General features: G+C 36.6%; 1 protein-coding gene across 2 annotated transcripts in view; it reads left to right on the top strand.

Moving 5' to 3' along the window:
- ryr3 (ryanodine receptor 3) overlaps positions 1-23,910 on the top strand; it is a 147,486-nt gene that overhangs the window by 20,627 nt on the left and 102,949 nt on the right. The window contains exons 2-6 of one of the 2 annotated variants that reach the window (XM_059356626.1): positions 4,383-4,502; positions 11,831-11,935; positions 16,137-16,157; positions 22,742-22,816; positions 23,485-23,563. In XM_059356626.1, the coding sequence (XP_059212609.1) occupies positions 4,383-4,502; positions 11,831-11,935; positions 16,137-16,157; positions 22,742-22,816; positions 23,485-23,563 (400 nt within the window). Of the gene's footprint in view, positions 1-4,382; positions 4,503-11,830; positions 11,936-16,136; positions 16,158-22,686; positions 22,817-23,484; positions 23,564-23,910 lie in introns of those variants that run through there. The other variant, XM_059356625.1, reaches the window with a different exon arrangement.

The raw sequence follows: 23,910 nt of genomic DNA, 5'->3' as shown, positions 1-23,910 counted from the left end.
ATTCCCAGTTTAGTCCTCTGTTAACTTGCATGAGGATAAATGGGCTTTTCTAGACAACAAATGGATCAAATTCAAATATTGTGCAGCCGTTGCGATCCTCACAGATGTCTTTCAAACAATGTCTATGAGAAAAAGTATTTTTGGGCCCCATGGCCGTAGTCATAGAGTAGAGCTGAATAGCTATATTTTTGAAAAATCACCAAAATAAGCTTCTTAACTAAAAACTACACAATCAAACATGTTACAGCAGGAATGTGATCAGTAATTTGAAATGAATGAATATGTTGGCAACAAGGATTTCACATGTCCTTGATGTTAGCATGTAGCTACATGTAGCAGTGCATATAATGTCAACACTGCAGTTTCTACCTGGAGCAGATGACCAGATATGTCGGAATCCGTAGCAAAAAGTAGCAAAAACTGTTCAAAAAAGTGTTCAGAACAGTCAGAAAACTTTACCTTTTTGCTCACACAAATTACTTTTACATATGTTTAGTGCATTATTTGAAACTTTGGCCATGTTTTATATCAACATCCGACATTGTAACATTATATTTATGACAGAAAATAAGCAAAAGCCTTACGAAAAACATTTCATTAAGTTGGTGACATTTATGGTGCAATTTGGCACAAAAACTCACCAGCTCGCGGTTTTTATAAGCCTTAAAAAAGACGTAAACATAGCATGCCACTGATGGTGCCAGCCAGGCCCTGCTGGTTTCATAAGGCCACCACAATTCCAAACAGCTGAAAAGAAAGCGCTGTATTTACTTGATTTTAAAGAGGTGACAAGTCTTTGGTCATCCCGTGGTCATCCCGTGGCCATATCGAGTTCCCCCTATCCGTAGCCTGAAACAACAAGCTGTGTTTCCTCCGTCACACGACTGCCGGGAAAGCTGCAGCAGTGACTCAGAGCCAACACTGATGCTTACTGCTATCAGTAATCACCTCCCTGAAGCCCAAAGTCGAGTCTTGGGGTATTTAAAACGCTGGCGGTATGGACTGCTGTGCCAGCTCGGCGCTCATTCACTCCACTGTGACATTTAACTCTACTGTGCTTCAGTTTTGTCCATTAAGAGTGCTCGGAGATGGATTTTTATAGCCCCAAAACACAAGCTGACCAAAGTATACCTTATTTATAAGGTTGTTGTGGATCCAAAAGACTGGATCTGTACCAATTATACTACTAATAATTAGTTTAGAAGTCACATTTTTTTTTCTTTAAGTGATACATTACAGACAAAAACATAGTTTTTTCAGGCACTGGTCAATTCTGAGTTTTTGAAAACATCCAAAACAACCATTTAGTTGTATATTTTACTAGATTTTGTAGATTTCTACTTAATTCCCTAAGAGTTAGCGTTTAGCACTCCGAACACAGTCCAAACCTTCGTTAAAAAGTTCCCACTCTCCTGCACAATATTATGTTTTACATGTCTATATTGTTGTTGCAGTGAATTAGATAGAATTTTGTCTTCAAATAGTCATTTCCATAAAGAATGTATAAAAACCTTTAAAGGCCATTTTCTACCTTTTTACCTTTTTACCTTACCTTTCTACCAGTTTTATTCCTAACTATATTCTAAAGGTATGTTTGTATATCATTCATATCCTGATGTATAGAACATTTTGTTCCTATAAACATGATCTTTTTTTTTTAATGGCCTTTTCCAGACTTTACATGATTTCCTTTTTTGTTTGTTAAAATTTCCTTCTGTCAAAAACTTTGAATCTGATTATCAACAAAATAAAATAATAACTTTGAAATTTGCTATATCCATTGTTCAGATTTATGTCCTGGAAATATATGCAAATTCATGCATATTTAATGAGTAAAGACCTTATTTGCATATCTAAACATAACATTTCAGAAAACTTGTAATGCAAAAAAATATTATCTTAATGTAAATAAAAAACTGGGGGAAGTTTCATGGGGATATCTATTATTTTTAAAAATGACCCTATTAGCCTGTAGTGTCTCCTCTTAAGCAGCATTTCTGTGGAATAATTTGTTTTGTTTTCTCACTAAAAGTATAAAAATATTTATTCTAGCCTTCACCTTATAATTTGTAGTGCAGGAAAGGCTTCATACTGCTTGGTTAATTAATTCAAAGCGTGTTATTGTTCCAGCAGAAGACAATCCAGTTAGTACCTTTCTGATTATGAACACCTCCCACATATAGAAACCAGCGAGACTGAGGATCTAATTTGTGATGCAACACCTCATACTAAATATGAAACAGAGAGATAGACTTTAGGCTTCCTACAAGGTCTGTTTGAACTTTTACATCTGCTGAAAGAGCTGGAAATCTGTCTCTAATTCCCAGAAAATTGTTCTGGATTTTGCTAAAGACACCTTTTTTCTTTTTTGTTCCCATTTAATTTCCGTCTGTGCAGCAGTGTGAAATTACAATTTTTCTCATTTATTGTCGGATACAGGAGACGGTAATGAATGCTTTCTAATGCAGAAAAAATGAGGTGCTTTCAGGAAACCCTCTTAAAAAGGATTTTCTTCCCATAATAGAGTGACCATGCAGGGGGGATTTTTACTTCACAATAACACTAAAGCTTCTAGTTTTGGGTCCAGTGTGCCATTGTTTTGAAATATTGTCAGGGTCTGTTCTCTCTCCTCCCGAGTCTGTGGGTGCTGTGCAGCCTGTATCTAAATCTATTGAATTAATACTGCTGTGAAGGAGGTGGGAGCCAGAACCATGGCAACCATCAGCTCAGATTAGTGTGGGACGTGAGCTGGCAGGAGACATGCACACACACTCACACACACACATACAAGTACACAAACAAATCAATATCTGTGTGTGTGTGTGTGTGTGTGTGTGTGTGTGTGTGTGTGTGTGTGTTGCCAAATAGAGCCTCTCGACCCCAAAAGATACAGATGTTCATTTATCTGTTGTACTGATTGAATCGAGGGTTTCCTCTCTCCCACGAAGGCTGAGTAACAGGTTTAGAGATGATATTACTCAAAGCTGCTCTGTTGCTATTGATTAATATACTTTTTGTTCTTTCCTGTTCTGCTGCTAAAATGGTTGTCTGTTCAAATTTATCAGCAAGATATTTCCTTTATTTCCCCCTTCAGTTCAATTCAAATGCATTTTTTGTGTTATTATATAAACTATTCTACTCCTGTGCTCCTCTCAACAGTCATTTTATTGTTGTGGCTCCATCTCATATCATAAAAACTAAGAGTTTCCTTTTTTGCCACTTTTATTTTGAAAGATTCATGAGCAGGGACCTCTGCAAGTCAAAGGTGCATTTCAGGTTCAGAGATAATATTACTCAAAGCTTCTCTGCTGCTCTTTCTTTTTTCTGCCGCTGAAACGGTTGTCTGTTTGAATTTGACAGATATTTCCTTTTTCCCCCTACAAATGTCTTACTTTACTCAACCGAAATATGACAAATAGTGGAAAAATGTTTTGTGTTATTATATAAAAATGCTACCCCTATTCTTCCTCTACATTCATCTAATTTTATTCTTTGCCACCTTTATTTTGAAAGCTTCTCAACATTTCAAAATAAAGGCCTCAATAAGTCAAGGGTACATTTCAGGTATAGAGATGATATTACTCAGAGTGATCTTTTCTGCTGCTGAAACAGTTGTCTTCGAATATGTCAACAAGATATTGTGTGTGTGTGTGTGTGTGTGTGTGTGTGTGTTATATTATATAAATATTCTACCCCTATTCTCCTCTTTACAGACAGTTTTTTGTTATGGCTCCACCTCATAAAACAAAATTGAAGAGTTTTATTTCTTTTGACGCTTTTATTTTGAAAGATCCTTGAGCAGCAGTGACCTCTGGAAGACAACGGTGCATTCAGGTTTAGAAATAATATCACTTAAAGTTGCTCTGCTGCTATTAATTAATGTACTTATTTTTCTTCTTTTTTTCTGCTGCTGAAACGGTTGTCAGTTCTAATTTGTCAACAAGATTAAAAATTCTGTTTGCATGCGGTTACCTTATTACTCTGGCTGTCTTAATTTACAATAACATGACTAATGGTTAGGTGAGAAAATGCATTTTTTGTGTTATTATTTAAAAATGCTATACTTATTCTCCTCTCTACAGTCATTTTTTTCGTTGTGTCTCCATCTTAGAAAAAAAATCTGTAAGTTTCTTTTTTTCCGCCTTTATTTTGAAAACTTTACAAGCTTTCAAAATAAAGGCCTCCATAAGTCAAAGGTGCATTGTCAGGTGTTAGTTTAAAAACCTTAACTGTAGTATATTTTGCTTCCAAGTTAAGCGTGGCATGAGAAGCAACAAAACTGAGCCAATATGGATTGTTTTCTTCTTGTCTCGCCTTGTTTATTTTTCTGGAGAGGTCACTGTGGAAACATTTTTGGCTGTAACATTTCTCTCCTCTGGCAGGATGACGAGGTGGTGCTCCAGTGTGTGGCCACCATCCAGAAGGAGCATCGCAAGTTCTGCCTGGCCGCCGAGGGACTCGGAAACCGTGTGTGTTACCTGGAATCCACTTCTGAAGCTAAGGTGAGGATGGCACACCGCTTTTATTTTGTGCTGTGGATGTTTTGGAGAAATAGTAGCTCAGTCAGTGGCAGTTTGGTTTGAAACAGGAAGTAGCTACAGAGTACATTGATGACCTTTAAGCTGGGCGTGAACTGGAGATGTTTTATTCTGAAAATACTTTGGCAGAAAAGTAATTCTAACCACTTTCTTTTAAGCTGAAAAGGCATAGACTTTTCTCTAACTTTATTTTTTAGGAGGAGCTTCAATAAGCCTCCTTCGGCACCCATCATATTCTAAAAGGCTTTTAAAATGGTTTTTATTTAACACTATTAAGTACAAAGTTCCTTAAAAATTTAGAAATGTACATTTTAACTGTCAACATTTAGGTTCTTTTATCTGGTTGCATTTGTACTTTTACAATTTTAACTGTTTATTTTTTATTTTTGGGTAACTATTTAATTATTCCATTAATTATTAAACTAAAATATTGAGTAAATATAAAATATTTCTACTAAAATAAGAAATTAATTAAACTCTTTATCCTTTACTTTTAGGTAACTTTTAGGTTAATTATTTATTACTTTTACCCAATAATTTAAACAACTCCAACTATTATTTATTTATTTATTCTAACTCTTAGCTAAGTTAACAATCACATTTTAATTTTATGTATACAATTACATTTTATTATATTTCGTTATTAATTTTAGCTAACTACTGCCATTTCAGTGATTTAAAAAAAATGAAATAAACTGTTTATTCATCATCTTTAGCTTATTATTTGAAATAAATTAAGGTAACACTCGATGAACTGTTTATCCAACAGCCATTTATATATATTTTTATATTTTTATACTGTTTATCCATTACTTTGTGTCACTATTTTAACTACTCTGCATCATGTTAACCAGTTACACTCTGAGCTGTTACACTATTTGTGTATGTATATATATTTTTTAATGAAATCGTCCTTTTTTATATTCTTCTAATTAGTTCAGCTTTTCCACAACTGCAGAGGGACCCCATGGGGGTTTTAGGTGGGAATCACTGAGCAGTCAGCAGGTTGATGGAGGAAAGCTGTTTTCTTGATGAAATGACAGAAAGGTGGATTTATAAAATCCAGCAGAGACACTCCTGAAATTTAATTAACTGAGTGCAGCTTACTCAACTTACTGAAACTGGCCCAGATATGAATATTCAGACATTTTTAATTTGGTGCAAAGTAGACATACTGTCTCTTTCATTGCTTAATCAAAGTGGCCAGTATATGGAGTGTGCTTAATTTGGTGGACAAGTGAAAAAAGTTGATTTCTTGCTTGTGTATCCTCTCAAATAATAAATTAAATGAACAATTACATGCCTCATTTGAAAATATGCATATTTTAATAGATGCAGTAAAAAAATTGCATAGGAAAAAAAGTCTGCAGTCCAGTTTTGTTGCTTGGCAGTCTCTCTTCCTGTTAGTGTAAATCAAAGAGACACTTGAGTTCTTTACTGAAACCCATCTGTTTTCTGTCCGTCTCCTCCACCCACTCTTATTGAGATGAGCTTTCTTGTCGAAGGCCCTATGGTGCAAAGTATAGCTACTTAGATAAAAACAATCTCAAAATGGGCATGCCTCGGTGGTGCAGAGGAATAACACCCCCACTATACTGCAGTGACCCAGGTTCAGTTACATGGGGGCCAGTTACTTGTCTCTGCAGTGGTGCAGCCCATTGGTTCGGCCCAGGCAGACAAAAAAACAACAAATATGATATAAAAGCCTAGCGGATGTTTTTAGACCACTTTTGTTGTTAGGAGAGTGAAGTTTCTTATTGTGACTGCGATGAACATTAGCATTTTGCTGCCTGTGGTGTTGTAGCAGAACAACAGAGCTGTCACTTCTCTGTTACACGTCCCATTAATCTTCTTTTTTGACAAGACATACTGTAAAAAAAAAAAAAAAAAAAAAAAAAAGGGAAAAAGAGACATGTTGAAATGAAGCAGATCTTGTTGGTTCTGGAGAATATGCCTCTTAATAGGAACATAATTGTTGTATATCATTATGTGCATCATTAGTCACAACATTTCCCGTGAGTCATTTCAATGAGAGCAAGTTTGTTGTCAGTCAGTAATTCAGATCTACGTGGGATAGATATAGATATATATTTTTGGCTTCACGCTTACTTTGTGTCAGAGTGAAAATCACATGATGACGACCGAAAAACTCTCCGATGCCAGGACGTTTATGAGCTGTGCATATCGAGCAAAGCCTGATTTAATTTCAGCCGCCGAGCAGTAAAATGTGGGGACTCGTTTCTGTTCCTCCACCTGGAGCTGTTGTTGAGTCGGAGGGCAGCACCTGCGGAGCTCCAGGCAGCCCGTCACCAACACCTCTCTCCTCTCACCTTGGATACTGGTGACAATGCTCCGGGCCTCCTTGGGTGTGAAATGTGTGTGAGTGTGGAGGGTGACGGCTGTGGTTTGGCACGAGGGGAGGGGCTGTCATCTGCTGGCGGATCTCAGGTGTTGACACCTCATTTCCCAGACTATAACGAAGCCTGGCTGCCTGCTGCTGTTGCCGCTAGAGAGAAATGAGGCCAAAGTGAATTCGATTTGATTTTAAAAAAAGACTTCTGAGGCAGTTTTTTTTAAATATGATGTTGATACATATACATATTACCATGGCATATTGTAAGCTTGGGCCATTAGTGGTGTCATTCATGCATACATTTGAATTCAAGAAGTAAAATACTGCTTAGGATAAAGTGAAATGTATCTTCTGAATTCTGCATTGATAAACTTAGTTCATGGTTGTTAACACAAATGTTTAATTCGAATCCATTGCTATTGTTTTTATGGTTAAAGGTTTAATTGTACTATAGACTAGATAAGACTGACACTATTTAATTTTTATTGTCAACAAATCCCATGAAAAGACCAATCATTAATGTGCTGGTTCAGCTCTCAATACTGTGGCTTCAGAAGCCCATTTAATCTTCCTGAAGATGTAAATCTTCTAAACCAGATTATAAATATATACTTACATTTTTACTTTGTTAACAATATGTGTAATATAAAATATGTTGGGGACTATATACCACCAATCCATCTGATCACATAGGTGGTTTGTTCCTATAGCCTCTAGTCTGACAGCAGCATTTCCTAAATTAGCGCCCTCTACTAGTGGCAGGACATCAACATGTTCCCATACAGAAAGATTAAATTTTCAGCTTTAAACAAGTGGTAAAAGCTGTGAAAAGGTCACAATTTGGTTCAATTTAGGCAACAAAATAACTTTAAGGAATTTATTTTAATTTTTTTCAATTCATTATTATGGTTAAAATAAGTAAATTTTTATACTTCTCATCCCCATTCTCTACATGACAAAGTTACCCATTTGAAGTTAAACATGATGTAGTTGCATTAGTCACATTTAGGTTAAAATAATTTGACGCTGACTTTTGGTTTCACTCGTGACAAGAGTTTCCTCCCTTAGCGGACTTTGTCACTCTTTATACTTCCATATGATTCATAGTAAACTGCTTGAATAAAGGACTTATGGGGTTGTTTTTTGTATGAATACCTAGTTTGTGTACTTTCGTGAGTATTTTAGGACAGCCTATGTGGGACTAACTCAGAACAAACCTCAGTGTCCATGTTAAACATAAAGATGGAACATATTATCCAGTACAGCAGCGTGTCAGTGTGCGAACCGATGTGTCCTGGAGGAGGAAGTTAGAAAGTTTTGGCTTTTCATGGTATTTTTTCACAATAATAAAAAATTAGGCTGAGGGCATGATCTGATATGAGGGTTTTGGCGTTATTGACCTTATTTATAGATAGAAAATAGAAAGTTCTGGCTTTTCATGGTATTTTTTGACAAAAAATAAAAAACCTAGAGTATGACCAGACTTATTCTTTGATGTCACATAGTTCTGTGTAATAATTTAAAAGCACTAATTTTAGCTTACATGCCTTGAAGAGGAAGTTAATGGGACTTACACCAGTAGACGACCTTGAGAAGATGAAAAAACGAATTTTATTCCACTTTATTTGATCTCTTTTGAATAGCCTGCACATGATGCAAGACTCTGGATTTTTACAGTGTGTTTGATCTTTTGAAGGATCACTTTACTCATTTTCACGGCTCACATTATTGTATTGTCTTGAGCTCCCTGCAGACTTACCAAAGGTCGCCGTGACCGTTGAGACAGTCTCTTCTATTCCCAGACAAGTGCGAATGTTCAGTATGTCTGCTCGACCCTGGAAGAAGTATGATAATTGGATTATTGGCGGTGAATAATTCATAAGAGGTGTAAGGTCTGCAGCAGGTTGCGAGTTATCGCTGTGGAAGGTCGTAGACACCACAGGTGAAGCTGCGTCACGTCATGTTGCATGCTCTTGCAGGAAAAAGTAAATATTCAACTGAGTCAAGTTTTGTGATGAGATAACTAGATTTTGGGGCTGCAAATGTCCTTCTACACAATATTTTCTTGGATTTTTTTTTTTGCCACTGGAAACCTATAAATGCACTTAAATGATGAATAATGTCACCCTGTTAAAATAATCGCCTAACTCATATTTTCAAGTTTTGCAGGAAACACAAAAAACTTCACCAAAAGTGTAACATATGACATTTATTGATCATTTCACTCAAAAAGGATGTAACAAAGGATGGCTATTGGCATAGTAATAACACTGTGTGTAAATTATGTATCTTGAGAGAAATAAATGACTTAGGCAATTTTTTTGAACATGCCTTTGTGACTTAAGCAAGACATGGTAACACTTTATTTTGAAGGTGTCTACATAAGAGTCACACAAGCCTGTCAGAAACATGACATGACAAGTATCATGAGCATTAATGTTACTTCAAAGTGTCATTAATGTTCACGACACATCCCATGTCATGTTTATGACACGCTCATGTCACTCTTATGTAGACACCTTCAAAATAAAGTGATACCAATATTAGTGTCAACAATAAAACACTGATAAACTAAACTGATAAATAAACAATCTCCCTCTAGCTCTTCTTTGTTGGGTTCTTATCTGATGCCTATGAATGTGGCAAATTGTCAAAGAAGTGATGATCTTAAAGGGGTAAAATCACATGATCTGATCAACTGAGGATGTAGGCGATTTTACCATAGGTGGTCGGCGTCATGAGGCCGATTCTTACGGCGATTTTTACAGTGTGACGATATCTGAGTTGACAACATTTGTTTGCAGGCTGTTGGTTGCAGCTCTCAGAAGTGGACACATGCACACAGACAGCGGTGGTGTTGGGAGGTTCCCATGCATGTTTGTGTTGAGTTACAGAGCAGCGCCATCCTCATTATCACCCAGCAGCCCTCCCCTCTGCTCACATTTCTCACTTCACTGCTGAGGTCAAGGGTCAGGCGCTTGTGTTACAGAGTCAGGGCGTGCAGCCAACACCTTTAAATCACTGCCTGTCCTCTTCTGTGTTGAGATGGACAGCATGTTATGTAAAGCTCGCTATTGTTATAAAATGGATGTAAACACAATAAATAATAAATATAAATAATATTTGGATTATTCAAATAAATTAGGCTGAGAGCATGATCTGATATGAGGGTTTTGTCGTGACTGACCTTATTTATGTATTACATAATTACAGTCATGTGTGCAGTTTAATGTTAATCAACAGTGCCATCTAGCACATCATCAGGTAAATAATTTTTTATATTTTGACAAGCAGATGCAGACAGTGAACAATGTCCGCCAGTAAATACAGTTGTGGAAAAAAATTATTAGACCATTGTTTTCTTCAATTTCTTGTTCATTTTAATGCCTGGTACAACTAAAGGTACATTTGTTTGGACGAATATAATGATAACAACAAAAATAGCTCTTAAGAGTTTAATTTAAGAGCTGATATCTAGACATTTTCCATGGTTTTCTTTATAATAACCAAAATCATTATCAAGAAAACCATGGGAATTGGCTAGATATCAGCTCTTAAATTAAACTCTTATGAGCTATTTTTGTTGTTATCATTATATTTTTCCAAACAAATGTACCTTTAGTTGTACTAGTCTTTAAAATGTACAAGAAATTGATGAAAACAAGGGTGGTCTAATGATTTTTTTCCATGAATTTATGTAATTTCAAACACCCCACATAAACTTTACTGAATTAATTGCATCTCAGCAACATGCATTAAACAGTTTGCTTGACTTGGATGACAAATCTGAAGCCTGTGGCTGTGCACTGAGGAATAAGCCCTAAAGCCAAACTAATAATTGGCCATTGCAGCTGCGGCCTGCACACCTTTGGACAGCCCTCATCGTAATCCCCCAGCCACTCGTTAGCAACACAACAGGACGGCAAAGAAGTTGCAAGTCATCAGAATTATTTATGAGAACCAACTGAGCAGTTTAATCATTTTTAGTTGGTCTCTTGTCTCAGATCAGTGCCTGCAATTCATTTAGTAACCAATTACTGCTCTGGAAATATACAATTCCACAGCTGTATACGTGTCTAATTAATCAACACATTTTTAGAAGACTGCATCTCCTTCTTATTAAATCACTTCGCCTTCTTTAAGATGCATACAGATAAATAGAAAATAATAAATAATATGCATGTTGCATTACTGGCACGAGTAGAAATTGGCAGTATTTCAATTAAATGTATTTAAAATATGTATTTAATTGTTTTTTTTTCATTATACTATCATTTTTATTTAGATTTTATTTGTAACAAAATACTTTTAAAGCTTGTGTTTGCATATTTAAAATACTTAAAAAAACATGATATTTAATTAAATCAAGTCAAATACATTTTAAGAAAAAAAGAACAATAAGTCAATCACAGTCTTTGGCTAAAAACAATGAAATCATGTGTTTTTTGTATGAGAGGGTAAGTGGAAATAGTCGGCTACTAAATACTTAATAAATATGTTTGTATATAATTTATTTTTGTATTTACAAATTACTTGTATTTGAATTAAATATATTTTCCACATCAATCTTAAAGCGTCTTCTTCCATTTTCTCTAATATGTGGAAGAGTGCTGATGCAAAAGCCACATCCATGTCGTGAACTGGTTTTGAAAATGCAGCGCTGAATTTAAGCAGGATGTCCAATTACGCAATGACGCACACCTGCACAATGAAGACTGTTCCAAATGTGCGTTATTACAGTGAAAGGAAGGACTCTGGCCTGGGATCCCACCATGGAAGGGTCCTTGTCTTTGGGATACAGCCAATGATTGGTTTTGTACCCCAGAGAAAGCTCAAAACACCTTGTCCTTGCCTCTTTAACTAATGTTTCCTTCCCTCCGTCCTTTCGTCCTCGTCTCCTTCCTCCCCTCTCTCTCTCCTTCTTCCTTCCATCCTGCAGTATGTCCCTCCAGACTTGTGTGTTTGTAACTTTGTGTTGGAGCAGTCCCTGTCGGTGCGAGCCCTGCAGGAGATGCTGGCCAAGACCGGGCCGAACAGCGAAGGGGTGAGTCCCCTCCTCCTTCACACTGACACCCCGCCACTCTCTGTCTCATGCACACTCAACACTTGCATACACAAACACACACACAACTCAATCTGTAGTCTGTAAGCAGCACTCTGTTGCAAAATGCCCTTGAGGGTTTTTTTTATGGTACAAGTTTCACTTAGAAGTCTCTATTTCTGCAATATTGCTTTTTATATGCCGGTGGCCTGCTATGAGTGCAACAGATTAATGATCTTCACAACTGTTTTCCAGTTAACATAATTTAACTAACGGGATATTTATTGAGTGAACTTGAAAAGAAATCCCTGGCTGGCAGAGCAGTCACAGTACTGGAAATATAAACACATTGAATCTGCTTAGAGGAGGCTCCTCAGTTCAAATACTGTTAACTGGCCTGATTGGAAATACTCCACATAAACATAAAGACACATAAAAAGTCATGATTATTTCTGTTTCCCCAAAATGATGCATTCAAATACTGTCAGTTTTCTTAGGAATACAACCGTACTACAAAAGGAAACAGAACAAACAGGAGTTAGCACAGTAACTGTGGAGTTCACATTTATTATTTTAGTAATTTACCTGTAATCTACCAAAATGTGATGCTGACAATAACAAGCAAGTACCTGTTGACTCTGCAAGCTGGATCTCAGCCATGTTGGATGTCCCACTGTCCCACTTGGAGAAAAGCAGATCTGACGTGACACATGAATGTGCCATGAATCTGTAAAAAGAGGGGATTTAAGTCAATAAAAATAAATCTGCTTATATAATGAAACAGGCATAGTACTGCAACATCACTTAATTTCTTGCCTTTAGCAACTAGTCACATTACAAAGTTACTCTTCATTAAAGGCATACTATGCAGGTAATGTCTCATATATTTTCACTGTATTTTTCATGGTGAAGTTCTGTCAACCACAGCTGCTGGTATTTTACTGTAAATGACAAGGATTTTTTTTACAGCGTACTTTAATATGTTCCTATGATGCCAGTAACAAGATAGTATCTCCAGATAGTTGGCTATCAAGTGTTAAAGGGTGAAACATATGAGAAAGTAACTGATTCCCTGGATTACTGTAATAGCTGTAATGAGCCAATGCATTACATGTAACACTATACACTGTGTGTGTATAAATGGACAGAAACAAACTCCCTTTAAGCACAGCATCCAACATTGTTGCCAAGATGTCAGTCTAACTTTAAACTGATGAATACTGCTTAATTACTCATTGACTTTGTGATTATTTTGGGCTAAATTTTGACTTTGAAAACTGCACGTGTTAAAAAATCAATAAGTGGGTATTATAGAAACCCCAAAGGCAAAGCAGACAGACCACATCTAGCAACTCTCTGAACTTCTTCAACACCACGAACTGCAATTGAATTCTAAATAGAAGCTGTCTCTTTTCATTCTCTGTAACACTTTCCTGTTTTGCAAAAAAAAAAAGAGATCAGCAGGCGATGATAATGAAAGGCCGTCGGGGGTCACAGAAAGGAGGGAAATTATCTGTGAGTGCAGCGTTGCATCCACTGCCTCCTTTTCTCTACAACCTCCGCTCTCTTGATTTACGCTAAAAAGTGCGAGCCCCTTCCTCCCGGCTCCGCTCCAGCTCACATGGCATGTTTATTAGAGCAGGTAAGTAATCTTTGATGGGACAGAGGCTCTGTACTCAACGACAGGGCGGTGAATGAAGCGCTCCGCGGGCTACAGCACGTGTGGTCTGTAAACTCCTGTCAGATGCTCATAGTCACTCATGCCGCTGCGCTCTAACAGTCATTTCATGTGTCATTTAATCTCATCGCCCAGCCCTTCTAGATGCAGAGGGGGAGGTCGAGAGATGGGAAGGGATGGCATCACATGTTTGGATGAAATGCTATTGTTTTTGGGGAAAAACAAAGAGAAAACAGTGCTTAATTGTCAAGTAGATTATAGCTTTAAATTTAGAGAAACCATCCACGACTTACAAGAAACTGCTTGTTAGTGGTGGTGTTTTTATTTTATTTTATTTTTTTATCACTGTTCCTATTGGATACACATGGTCTGTGTTGATGTAGAAAGTTCAATTATTGCTTGGAATAGACCATTGGTATGTAGGAACAGAGATGACAAAGCTATGGCTGCATGAATCTTTGTGCAGTACAGTTACAGCATTAAGGGCCGTCCACACCAAGAACTCTAATTATAATGAGAACAATAATGATGATTAAGGATATCATCCTGTAAAATGTGGTGCCAGCTGTTCTGGAGCCCCACATGTCCCTCATCTTTTCAGTTATTGTGTATCCTAAATGCCATCAAGGTAGTCAGAAGCAGCAGATACAACATTTATAAAGCACCTTAGCTTTTATTTATTTTTTTACTTAATAATAAGAACAAGGATATTTATAAGAAGAAAACTGTGAAAAGTAGCTGCTGTTGCTGCTGCTGCATGGTGCTATGTCTCTTTCAGCACCACTGGGGCGAGAAGAGAGAATTAATGTTGAACAAGTTATTATCCCTATTTATTATTAAAGGACTACAGAGTTTGAACATGACGCCCTGTTAATTCGAGCAAACTTTAATTGGCTGTCAGTGTGTTGATCAAATCACTGATCCCAATGATATCCATCGCCAACAACCAGTTCTCACGCCCAACTTGTCAGATAACAACATTTTGTTACAGCTCTCAGATCTACTGGGATTTCTATTGAGTCATGGAAAATCACCTGCCAGTATTAAACGCTTCTGATAAGTGACGTGATATTGATGTAACTAGTGCAAAACTAAAAAAATAATTTGGCATCAACCCATGTAACTGTGCCCCGACACTTAAGTAACTGTTTTTAAGCCCAACCCTGTTAATTTAACGCTAACTTGGTTGAGGCTAGTTAGTTAGCCATTTCTTGTAAACACAGACTTTTATTTTGAAAAGCCCACTGTGCATATATGAAGTGGAAAACAACATCACGGATCCGTTCAAAACAGAAGCAAAGGGGTTCCATGTGCGTTGGTATCACACGCAGAGGTTGCTTCAGTATCAGACGGTAAAGTCCGTGACAAAATGTTCTTATGTGACGAGTTAGGGATGAGAAAGTGTTGTCGCCAGTGCTGTTAGTAGGGATGGGAATAATTTATCGATGATCAATTACTGGTTGTTAAGAATTTGGTAGATCACGTGGAAGTTTTAATCGATCTGTGGATTTTAAAATTTTAATTTGATCTATGACTGCGTATCAGTATCACTGAACTGAAACACGGCATATAGTATTCAGTTATGCGGCCGTATGTGAATAAGCCAATGAGCTGAGAATTAAGTTGGATAAAGCTACAGTTTGCAAACTGAAAGTTCCAATAACAATTATTTAACACACAGAAATACAAGCATATTAATTTGAGCAAAACTAGCTCACTGTATCAAACCTTGCTAGCATGAATGACTAGGGTTAATTTGATCACAAAACACATACAGACAGGAAGTCTCTTTTCGTCCTTTCAAAATAAAAGCGTCCGTTATCAAAACAGGCTTTTGCAAAGTGCTGTATATATATCTTTTATTTTGCCCATGTATGCATGCAGCCATTAATCGATTAATTGATCGTTAGATTAATAGATAATAGATAATCAAGTTGGCAGGTTTCTTCCAAACACCCATCCCTAGTAGTTAGAGTTGTGTGGGCTAGAGAAATCTTTAAATGAACATATTTCTAGTTATTTATCTAGTTCTTGGTGTGGACGGCCCTTTAGAGAGCCCCGAACATGACACAGCATTAGGGAGCTATTTGCAAGATGAACTGAATACAAAATCCCATAACATTAATGCAAAATATCCCAAATTGTGTGTTGTGCTTGTTGGCTCTGGCTAATACTGTACTTTCATGCACAACATAGCCTTCTGGCACAGATGGTTCTTTAAGTGTCTTATTTTGTATAACGCTTGGGTCCTCTCCACTGGTGAATCAGGCCTGCATTGTTATTAGCCTGGGTAGCAGATTTGTTTTGTGCTCAACAGTGCAACATTGTTGGCTGGCCTTGTTTGGCAAGACAACATGATGTTGGCTAGTATACAAACTCTCTGGTAGCAAGGCTAATAAATCACCCTCCTCTTTCCTTCCCAATATAAGGGCCCATTTCTCTCCATTGTTGCTCTCAGATTTGTGTAATTGACTGCCATACAACACAATAACACAGTCTCTTCCATTTGTATTTGTGTGTTACTAGACTGCAGACCATGAAAAATGGGTAGGTCCATCAGTCCGTTCATCCATCATGTTGTCAGAGTGCATGACAGACTGCCAACCGAACGGGTTGAATTTCCGGCACTTTCACTTGAAGCGACGCCCATTTCTCGATTGCCATAAAATCTGCATTTATATCGTGTACAGCATTTAGTTTAAACGTGCATGGCAGGTACCGCAGTGTGGGGAGATATTAAACTAACGGCGATACATTTAAATGTTTCCACCTCAGCACACATATTCTGCAGATGGATATTAAAACACATTTCTCTCTGTGTGGACTCCCTCTGGATAGTAAATTAAGCTTTCACCTCACCGTAGCTCAACATATTCTCTTCCCCTCAGCTGGTCTGCAGACAATCAATTAGCCTGTCACAGACGTCTCTGAACTTTAAATTATGGCAATCTTGAAATAGACATCCGTTGATGCTGTCACCTTGTGCACAGGAGTCAAATGTTTTGCCTGAAGACTGCTCGGTGTGCAAGTGTGCAAAGCACTTTCAAGTGATAGTGTCTGCTGCTTATTTGCTTCAGCTATTCATTATCCCTTTTTTTTTTTGCTTTCAATGCAATAAGATCCAGGCCTTAGTATACAGATGAAAATACATATATTCTTAGATTTTGCTTTCCAAGGGTAGTAATGAGCTTTTTTTTTAAATTTATCTAATTTACTGAATCTAAATGAAAGGATGTGGAAAGCCACACGTTGGCAGAAAACTCACTTTGTGGTTTGGGTGTGCTGCTCTGTTTTCTCTGGGTTTGGTCTCTAACATCGATTAAGTTTAAGGGTATATTGACATGAGGAAATGTCCTGAAATCAATTGTGATTTCAGAGTGTTCACATGCACTACTGTTGAGCAAAGCTGATGTAAATAATTCAAGGATTATTTATCTCTTCTTCATCACATAACTCACACAATTCACTGGACTGCTATTTTTTTTTCATCCCCCATCTGTGGTTTTATTTTTTTAAGACAGACACGGCCAAATGGAAGGTGCTTCTTTGTTGTTTTTTTTCTCCTAACTTCCACATATTACACATCACAGTATACATTGGGTTTAATTAACTCTTATGAAGTACATATAAGGCAAATGGTGCAAAATCACTGTCCAATTACCCTAATGATTTGAAGGACAGGGCACTGAATATGTACATAGAATCAATATATCAGAAGGTACTTAGCAAATGAGTTTGGCGTGACTCCACCTTCACAGCCTTGAAAAAGTGATTAGTGTGCAATTTCCCATGCCCCGTTTCCTCCATATAAGATTGCAATTGATATGGAGTGAACAAATTACTTAGTCATGGTTTGGTGTAATGGCTCTGTTAGGCTTCAGCAAAGAAAAAAGCCAAGCAGCCAAGAAAATATAAAAAAAGCCCAGGATGTTGGCTCAACATTAGTGATTTTAGGATGGCCATTAAAACCATCCATGTGTTTAAGGTAGTTTTACAGTGGCCTGTTACACTGCTTCTAAAGTCATCAACAGAAAATACTTGAATTACACTGACAATGTTTTAGAACTGGTTAATTAGCTAACCCAATAACATTTTCTGCTTACAGCCTTTATTATTATTAATTGGACAGCTTTGGCACTTTTGGCCCAACTTCCATTTTCCTTTTCTGCTACTTTATTCTCCTCCACTACCATTCAGAAGCTAATATTGTACTTTTTAGTCTACTACATTTATTTGGTAGCTTTAGTTACTATTATACAAATAATAATCAAATAATTACTTCAATGTATAAGCTACCTTACAATAAGTGATTAAAATTAGCCCCACCTTAACCAGCTGGCATCAGCATCTGTAATAGGCCTACAGTAATATACATTATTTTGAAATGGGACACTCACTCTTATGTGTACTTTTACTTCTGGTACTTAAGTATAGTTTGATTGATTTTGATGCTTATACTTTTGTATTTAATAGAATTTCAGAATAAAGGACTTTTGGTTGTAATAGAGTATTTCTAAAGTGTGGTTTTTCTACTTTGACTTAAGAATTTTTCTTAAAAAATAGGTGGATACTTCTTCAACCACTGTTGGTTATAAAGTTATTCTGTGAAAAAGAAAAAAGCAGAGCCAAGATTAATTTGATTATGAATAAGGTTAAGGAGATGATGAATCCATTTTTTTTTTTATCCCTTCAAGGAATTTCTACAAAGAGATAAAAAGGACATTGATGTAGACTGCTCATTTTGTCAACAGGTTCCAGGAGATACATGTCATCTATTTTGGTCTTGCCCCCACTCTTTTTTTTTTTTTTTTTTTTTTGAGAAGATGTCTATACATTTATTTCCTAATAATATATTGAACACTTTTCCTTCCCTATTAACATGCAATGTTTAGCTTTTGTAGAAGAGTATGTAAAAAAGCCAATAAATAGTATATTATCAATTTGAATTTATTATTTGCAAAATTGTATATTTAAAAATCTAAATTTCAAATCATAGACCATCGTTTTTCTTAAAAAAAATAATAAAAAAAAATCACACAATACACTCAATACTTTTATTCTAAATGGCATTCTAAAAACCTTGAATACATTTTTGTTATCTGATTTATGTTAACTGCCAATGCTTGCACCTGATGTCCGCAGTGCTGTTCATCTTGATTACTCAGTGCTGCCGCGCCTGGAAGTTAGGTATGTTGCGTCAGTAGTTTACTAAGCTAATGACAATGAATATGCCCTGAACTCAGTGGCGATTTTCTTAGGCTGTTTGTGGTGCTATTCTAGCTAGCTAACCTTAGCCTCAATTATGTAAAGTAAACAGAAAGATTATTAGCTAAAGCTTGTGTACCCCCCTTTAAAAAAAAAACTTTATTAAAGCAACATGGTGCAATACAAGACAATACACCAACAAAACGCTGTCAGGGGGTTTCATAAATTCAAAGTTTTTATAGCTTTCATGTTTGTAGATTTCTTAATAGACTCATTATAGGCTATGTTTGGTTTCATTTTCAAAGACAAGAAAGAGAGGTTTTTAATTAACGTAACGACATTTATGAATATGCCATTTGGTATCAACTGTATCATGAGATTGATGATATAGTATTGTTTATCTTTTGCAAAAGGAAAGTCAGTGAAACCAAACATGTTCAAAGCACGGGGACAAATGAGGTTCAATCGAAAAAGAAATCAGGTTACAAATATCTTCCCATAATTTATTTGAGAAAGACCGAAATAAATGAAAAACATCTTCAGGGTGTCCTTCACAGAAAGAGCAGTTTAAGTCTTCCTTAAATCGTTGTAAAGAAACTTTAGATGGGTAAATTCTGTGAATTATCTTAAAAGATACTTCTTTAACCTTATTTTGGATTATATATCTAACAGGTAAATTCCAGATCTTTTTCCAGTTAAGGTTATTAATAAGGTTATTCCAATAGGTTGTTACATATGGAGTCGATACGACTGCTTTCTGGAAGAAAAGAGTGTATATTGCGTTAACTATTGCGTGTAGAGGAGAAACAACATTTGGCTGATTGTTACACCTATTTTAGCTAGCTTAAGTGAGCTGACAGCAGTAACCTGCAGTGGTGGAAGGAATATATCGTGCCTTGACTTAAGCAAAAGTACTAATACATCACTGTGAAAATACTGTATACCAAACCTAATTGAAGTAAAATGATGTAATACTATGTATTAGCAGCAAAATGTACTTAAAGTAGAAAAAGTAAAATGCCGTTAAGTCTAGTGTTTTCCTATCATATATGCTGTTTTAGATTATTATTACTGGATGTGTATGTTGCATTTTACTGCAGTAGATATTTGCTAAGCTTGTGCCAATTTTAACTATTTTTTTATATGATGTTAAATTAGTGTAATCTACATCAATGCATCATATTCTATAAGATCATCATATGTTCGTAGCTTCACTGTCCTGTGGGAACCATGTATCTTTAAAAATAACAGCCCTGTTTTAGGCATAGTAATGATACATTTTCCAACAACATTAAGGTCATTCTTTGGTGTTTCACCAGCATTCAAAATAACCACATTGGAGATACATGGTTAACACTTGATAGGGAAGGATATGGAAAATGTAATCAGAAATGTAACTAAAGCTGTAAGACAAATGTAGTGGAATAGAAAGTACAGTATTTCTCTCTTAAATATAGTGGAGAAGAAGTATAAAGTTGCATAAAAATGGAAACACTCACACACAGTAGGCTATAAGCACTGGACATTTTTACTTAAGGACAACATTTGGGCAATTGTACTCATTACAAAGTGGTTACATTCCACCACTGCAACAATGTGGTGTCTGGCCATCATTGATTTCTCAGTAATTGTAGCTGAGACATTCACAGTAACCTGTCGTGTGGTGGCTTTGTTTTTCAATATGTGCACAGAATACCTATAATGATTCCTTTACTTTAAAGCAAAACCATCCACAATAGGCCATATGCTAATCAGGGCTAATCTAAAGATAAACTGTAAATCTTACTGATTTAAACCTGGTTAGTATGCAAAGTCAGTGCAATGTGTTCATCAAATGTCAGAGCCAGCAGGCTGCCATGACACAAAGAATGATTTTGGTGTCTAGCTATGTCCTTATGACTTAAAATGAGATGTTGATTTGTGAGACAGATTCATTTCCAAAAACTTTCAGTATTAATTTAAGAAACAGATTACTATACAGTACACATTGTCCGCCAAAACACTGAAAGAACATCCATACAAACTTCACTGTCTCTGTTTCTAACACAAATGCACTTCCAGTAGAAAGCTGTTTAGGATACAGTTCTGACAACTGGAGGGGGAAGCAAACCAAAGGTCACAGTTCCTGGCATTGATGTGTCAGCATGATGGCAGGCCTGAAATACAGGCTGGCTCTCTCTCTGTACCCCCTCCCTCACTCCCAGCTGTTGCTGGATACTCTTCCCATTTTTCTTTTGATCGAACTGTGTTTCCTTTTTTGTCTGTCTTATACAAGCCATCTGGGAGAGACTTGATAGCTAAAAGAGAATTAGCTTGGGGTCAAATTTAGAGGACAGTTGGGAGTTCCCTTTAGGTCAGTTTAAATGTGACCCTGCGAGCAAACACACAAATTAACGCTGACAACTGGACAAGAAAGGGGATAGCCTCCATGTATTGCTTATTGGATAAACACTGCAGTGTGCGTCACACTGGTTAGCACAGTCTCAGTGCTGTGCTTGATCCCAGCTGTTTATATGAAGCATTTAAATATTGTTTGTTTTTTACCTCAAAAGACAGTCAGATCTGGTATACTGGGCATTGCATTAACTGTAAATGAGAACAGACTGTCTGTTTATAGCCCTAATAAGAGAGATTTGCTCTGTGACAGTGAGTAATAGCTAACAAGTGGATAATGTTAAAGAATGAATGAGCAACAGTATAAGATATGCGACTATTGGACCAAATTGTCTGTTCAATTTCAAACCATATAAATCAAAACTTTCAGTAATCTAATAAAACCCTTTAAAGGAGAACCATGTGAAGTTTGGACTCACACTCATATTGACAGTAAACTGACGCAACAACTGCTGTAGGCCTGTTCCAAATTTGTGTTTATCCAGCTGGCAATCCTAAAACCCAATAAAAAGTGTTGATATAGAGATGATTTAGATGTCACTGCTTATGGTACCTTCTCTTTTTTCTTCTGCCGCTAGAGGTTGATTAAAAAGGTAAGTAGAATTTTCTTTATTCACCTCCGGTGGTGAAGAAGAAATCATATTTTCTCTTTTTTTTGCTCAACTATGTCCTCACATTTCCTCCATTGCCATTGTGCTACAGTGTATCACAATCATTCTTGTTTATCGCAAGAATGGACAAGCTGTCTGAGTGCGGTACTGTACATGTTTGTTTGTTTGATTTTGTATGTTGTTGTATGCGTGTCCCTGCCTCTTTCTTTGTCTGTATTTTGCTTGCACTTGGAATGGAGGTCCGAAGTTGATGACACTTTATCCATTCAGTCTGTGTAGTTTATCCACACAGGGTCGAAAGCAGAGGAAACTCTTAACTTAACATCTGGGCTGCGGTCGAATCCTCGTTTTTTTTTTTTTTTGGTGAGGAAGGTTTCTGAGTGAAGTGACTCGGAACTATCTAAGTGGCGGCCCTGATAAGAGCTGGCCGAATTCTCTAAATGTTAAAGAAAGGTGCTTCATGCTTCCTTTCTTATCTCTGGACCATACTTTTTTTTTTTTTTTTAAAGGAAAGGTGATAATGCTGTCCCACAATTGCTTGCTGCAGCAACTTTTAAAGCAACTTACCATTCATCTGTTCATGAAAAAAAAAGTACAGTAATGGATGTGTAGGCCGAGCTTGCATAAATATATGCAATATGCCGTTGCATAATCATATAGCTTAGTGTAAGTGCAATCTGATTCTCTAAGCACCGTGGCTGTCTTTTCCTAAGTCCATATTCTCCTTTTCATCTTTTCTTGACCTTATGGCGTTCTCTATCTTGGACAAGGAAAAGTGCTTAGCAAAAGACTGTTCGACCGCAGCCTTGAGGTGAAGTGGAGGTTACTAACTATGGATGTGATAAGTCAAACCTGACAGAGTCCTGAGGTCAAGGATGCTGGGATATGATGATAATCTGTTACCTGTGTATTTCCTGACAGGCGGGTCAGGGGGGTGGACACAGGACCCTGCTCTACGGTCATGCCATCCTTCTCCGCCACTCCTTCAGTGATATGGTGTGTATCAACTGTATGATTGTCCAGTAAAGTAGTCCTTAGTGGCACATGCTGAAATAACAAGAATGGGTAACGCTTTATTTTAAGGTCCTTGTAATAACCATTAATTAACAAGTAATAAGGCCCTAGTAAGTCTTTAGAAGATGCTTATTAACATTATTGTGTGTTTATAAGCTTATATAAGTGTTAATAATGGCATTACAAACACCCATGACCCACCCATTATGTCTTTGCCATGCCTTTATTAATCTTATTTTGTTTGCTTATTGATATTAAAATATACTTTATTGCTCATCTATTATAAGTTAACTTTAAGTTAACTATGCTTTTTGCCACTACCGGATCTAAAGCGAGAACAATGCCTTATTACTTGTTAATTAATGGTTATTAAGGACCTTATTATAAAACGTTACCCAAGAATGAATAGATCAATATAAATTGAATAGGAATATATATGAATTGATGGGATCAAATAAGTTTAGTTTCAATTAGTTTTTTCCTTTGTGTAGTTTTAGCTTTGTGTATTTCTGAATGTTAAGCTACTTGTTTTGTGATCCATAAATAAATGAGTCATATTTTTATTAGACATTTGAACAAGAGATGACTTCACTCTCAGCTTGTTTTATCGTTTCCTTTGACCGAACACTAACTCATTTGTCACTCCCAAGTACCTGACCTGTTTGAAGACATCAAGGTCTCTGACAGACAAGCTGTCATTTGATGTTGGACTACAAGAAGATTCAATAGGTACAGTATCGCCAACAGGCACTTCACAGAGTTCACTTGGCTTTTTTTACTGCTTTTAATTGAATTCAGGCCTCCTGAGTAGCCATTTCAGGTTGACCTAACCTTGAGATGGAATCAATACCCATGGGAGAAATGCTGTAAAACACAGTTACAGTGCTGTATTTGACATCTAAACTGAAGAAATGCTCAAAGCCATTTTTCAAGGGGAAACAATACTTCAACTGCTCCTTCAGTTTTTCTCAGATGCTGACCGTTTCATCAGAATAGACAAAAAATGGCATGTATATGACTGAGTGGGACCTGCTCAAATTCACGTATATATTCTACTTGATCACAGATATATGAAT

The sequence above is a fragment of the Centropristis striata genome, chromosome 18, assembly GCF_030273125.1.
Source record: "Centropristis striata isolate RG_2023a ecotype Rhode Island chromosome 18, C.striata_1.0, whole genome shotgun sequence".
NCBI lineage: Eukaryota > Metazoa > Chordata > Actinopteri > Perciformes > Serranidae > Centropristis > Centropristis striata.
The sequence above is the reverse complement of the archived record's forward strand: the minus strand, read 5'-3'. Positions and strand labels throughout refer to the sequence as shown.